At 44.1% G+C, this 3645-nt stretch overlaps 2 protein-coding genes across 5 annotated transcripts in view; both read right to left on the bottom strand.

The window, feature by feature from the left end:
• Positions 1-471, bottom strand: part of LOC121019943 (guanine nucleotide-binding protein G(s) subunit alpha) — a 14989-nt gene extending 14518 nt beyond the window's left edge. For all 4 annotated transcript variants that reach the window (XM_040459772.1, XM_040459773.1, XM_040459774.1 and 1 more), the window contains exon 1: positions 399-471. In XM_040459772.1, coding sequence (XP_040315706.1) covers positions 399-433 — 35 coding nt within the window. In that variant the 5' untranslated portion in view covers positions 434-471. The remainder of the gene's footprint in view (positions 1-398) is intronic.
• The window catches only part of LOC121019944 (neuroendocrine secretory protein 55), a 61958-nt gene that overhangs the window by 7231 nt on the left and 51082 nt on the right, over positions 1-3645 (bottom strand). Inside the window, exon 2 of the mRNA XM_040459776.1 lies at positions 399-471. The gene's annotated coding sequence lies outside the window, so the exon portion shown is untranslated. The remainder of the gene's footprint in view (positions 1-398; positions 472-3645) is intronic.

Raw genomic sequence — 3645 nt, 5'->3', positions numbered from 1 at the left:
CTTCTCTGCAGTGGTCAGGTTGCCTGAAAAGGGGGGTGGTCACAGCAGGTGTCAGCTATGTCAGAGACCCACTGCACCAAAATTTGGGCAGGTCTGCAGCAGACCTGTCATGGGGCCAGCCAGGTGCTCTCTCCCTGGTGTGTGTGTGGGGGGGGGGGGGGGGGGGGATAGTTTTACAACAACACTGGTGCTTTATTATTACTTTGATTATTTATTGCTGCACCAAAGAGTCTAAGGGGGGGAATCTCCAAAGAGCTCTTCCCTGGATTTTCTCCTATGTAGGCTGAAAAAATTAAGTGAAAATTGGCTGCCCAGCCCCCAAAATCTACCTAAACTTCCTAAAGGTTAGTATCAAACGTGTTAATCTCATTGTGCCCCAGCACAGAGTTGACACTTACTCTCCATTAAACCCATTAACATGCAGAATCCTCATTTGCTTCACAATGGTGCTTTTACCAGATTCTCCAGCACCTAGAAAATGAAAGTAAGTCTCAGGTTATGAGGGAGGCATTTTACACACTTTGGGCAGGGAAGAGGACTGCCGCGTTTTCCACAGAAGCAGCACGCAAAAAACAAACACAACAACAGGAAACACAAAAACACCAAACAAACAAAACAACAGACTTGCAATCTTCCTTGACATTTCGACGCAGAGAAAACGAAGTAACACGTCCAACTCTGTGTCTACCTGCAGTGTTTTCGCCATCACAGTAACAAGAATTAAAGGGCTTGCTGTTTTCAGGGTTTTGTTTTCTTTTGGTTGTTTTCAAATTTGTGGGGTGGGAAAGCAAGGGGGGGGGGCCCAAACCGGATGGCGCAAATTTGTCCTTTGAGGGGGTGGGGGGAGAAACTTGGAAGTCAAAACTGAAACTGAATAGCATTCACTGGTGAAACATACACATACATGTAGATAGCCACAGAATTCCCGGTTTGTCAGAGGTTTCATGGTTAAAACACCCAGGATTCACAAACAATGCCCAGACACCGCTGTCTTCAGCTCACGGACTGACGCAGCATTTCCCTCCCGCAAATTTTCACAATTCAGCTTCTTTAATGGACAGCTTTTCTCCCCTCAGGCTACTCAAAAATCAACCCCAACCCGCAATTTTCCATTTATCCTCCTTTTCCGCAAAGGGGATCTTCCTAAAGATAAATTCTCTTTGGATACAACCACCATGTTGCGGGGGGGGGGGGGGGGGGGGGGGCGGAAAATGGAAGACCATCCAGTTTATGTCATCTTCTCGAAAAATACATTTTGGTATCAAATATAGTGCTTGAAAACGACCACATTCGCATGCAGCAACAACTACGAAAAGTACTGTTAAAAGGACGTGACTTTAATCATGAGGGAGCCACTGGATTTTCAGATTCCTCGAGCCCTTCTCAACTAAACAGTAAAAAGGAGCACATGCCTCCATTTTAAATCACCTTTCATTTGTAAACATATATTTTATGGGAAAAGCACAGTTCCACCCAGCAAGGAGGAGGACTGCTATTTTTTTATTCTTTTTTTTTTTTTTTTTTTTTTTGCAAACGTATACTCTCTTGAACAAGTACTGTGTATGTGAAAAATTTTTGGCCCTCCTCCCACACAAATCTGTTTGGTTTTTTTTTTTTTTACCCCCCCTTTTCAGTTTTAATTTTATTAATTGTTTTTGTTTTACTGCCCAGAGGGCAAAGCATTCCTCCTTCTCTTGCTTTTTCACAAGGCTGTAATCAATATCTGTAAAAGTTAAAATTAGTTTCCACAGAAACATTGATTTCAAAGCAAACACTCTATCTTAATGAGCCTGTCTAATAAATTAAAATATTAAAGGCACTATTAAGAGATTCCGTGCAGAGAATACAAGGCATTAATCAGAACCTCCAAATTCTTCTCAGAAGTGTTAAAATGTGCACCACCTCTCTCTTACAGGCACAGATTTCTGCCTCAGTTTCCACATTTATGTCATTAAGATGCATTTTGGGCATCATGAGGTTTCCTCTTGGGGAGGGGGCTTATTAGTTTGGTTGCAGACCCCCCCCCCCCGCCAGAGGCTATCAATCAATCATGGTAATATGTAGCCACATAGACTAGGACACCTGGGGAAAATGAGCCCACAGGGATGTAAAAGGTGTATTCAGAGTAACAGTCTCAAATTAAGTGGAGACTGTGTTCACAGAGCAAAGGTGTTAGAAATTTAAGGCACTGTTAAGTGTCACACTTGTTTCTAATTAGTATTCAGGTAACAAGATGGCATTCCCAGGAAAAGATTCTAGACTTTTCCAAGCTGATACTTTGAAATCAAGTTATATGCATATTAATATTCACATAGCATAATTCTACCTTCAGAAACTGTAGGCAAGACTTCAACATATGTATCATTTAATTATTGAAATTGCAAATGCATAGAACACCAGACTTGTTTCCACTTAATAATTTTCTGCTTTATATAAATCTGGACCCAGGAGAACAAAGAGGTGACCCATCCAGAAACAGCAAACCAAGCACCACCACAAAGGAAAAAAATCGGCCTTTTACGTTTTTATTCTTTATAGTCAAACTGTTTTTGAAGTGCGACCATGAACTAGGGTTTAACCTCGCAAATTCACAAATTAACTCAGATAGCCAAATTACTAAGGAAGTGGAAAACTTCCATGCTAATTAATGTTTGTGTCATTCTTGTGGTCATTTCAACAATTTCTTTTGTGCTTATGTTTCACTTTGCCTCCCCCCACCCCCATCAGCACCTTTAAGAAAAAAGGAGGCCATGTCCTTATAGTTAACAACCCCCACCTCCCCCCCGTTTTTTTTTTTTTTTGGCCAAAGAGGAAAAACCGCAATCAAGAGAAAACCCAAAACCAAACAACCAAATGTCACTTGACAAACAACTAATTAACGTCTGCCCATCTCCTTCCACCTGGAAAAAAAGTCTTCTCCTTAAAGCGCTCTCAGTGCCCCCTCCCACCTTGAGAAGGACAAAAAAACCAAAACAAACACAAAAAAACAAACAAAAAAAACCCCCACGCCATTTCCAGACCAAGAAGCCATTTACAGACAAATGTCATTTTCCAGTTCTGATTTATGAATGTCTTTTTTTTTTCTTTTTCACAAAGCACTCTCAATGTGGCCAACCAACAGGAAAATGTGTGTGCGCGCGTGTGTTAATGGTGTGTGTGTGTGTGTGTGTGTGTGTGTGTGTGTGTGGTGGGGGGGCGGGAGGGGGTGTGCTACAATTAATTCTCTTTGCTTTTCAAAAAGCCTGCATGTCTGGAAGGGGAAAAAAAGGTCATACTGTAAAAATGACGTGTCATTTGGTTTCACTGGGCACTTAGCGTACTAACTCCCATTTTTTTTTTTTTTTTTTTTTGGTCTCATTTTATTTGATTCTCCTTCTCTTCCTTCCACGGCCGGCCCCGGCCCGGGACACGTCTGCTCCGCGCACACAGTGTGTCCTGCCCGAAACGCACCGAGTCGCGCCCAGCGGCCGCCGCGCTCCCTCCCCCCCGGGGGGGGGGGCGGGGGGGGGGGGGGGGGGCGCGCGCGCCCCCTCCCCCTCACTGCACCACCTTTACCACTCCGATCCCTTCCGAGGGGCTGATGTCACCCGCCCCCCCCCCCCCACTCTCCTCGGCCACTTCCCTCGCCACAGCCTCCCCTCGGCG

The sequence above is a fragment of the Herpailurus yagouaroundi genome, unplaced genomic scaffold (assembly GCF_014898765.1).
Source record: "Herpailurus yagouaroundi ecotype Mexico unplaced genomic scaffold, PumYag 246, whole genome shotgun sequence".
In the NCBI taxonomy this organism is placed as follows: domain Eukaryota; kingdom Metazoa; phylum Chordata; class Mammalia; order Carnivora; family Felidae; genus Herpailurus; species Herpailurus yagouaroundi.
The sequence above is the reverse complement of the archived record's forward strand: the minus strand, read 5'-3'. Positions and strand labels throughout refer to the sequence as shown.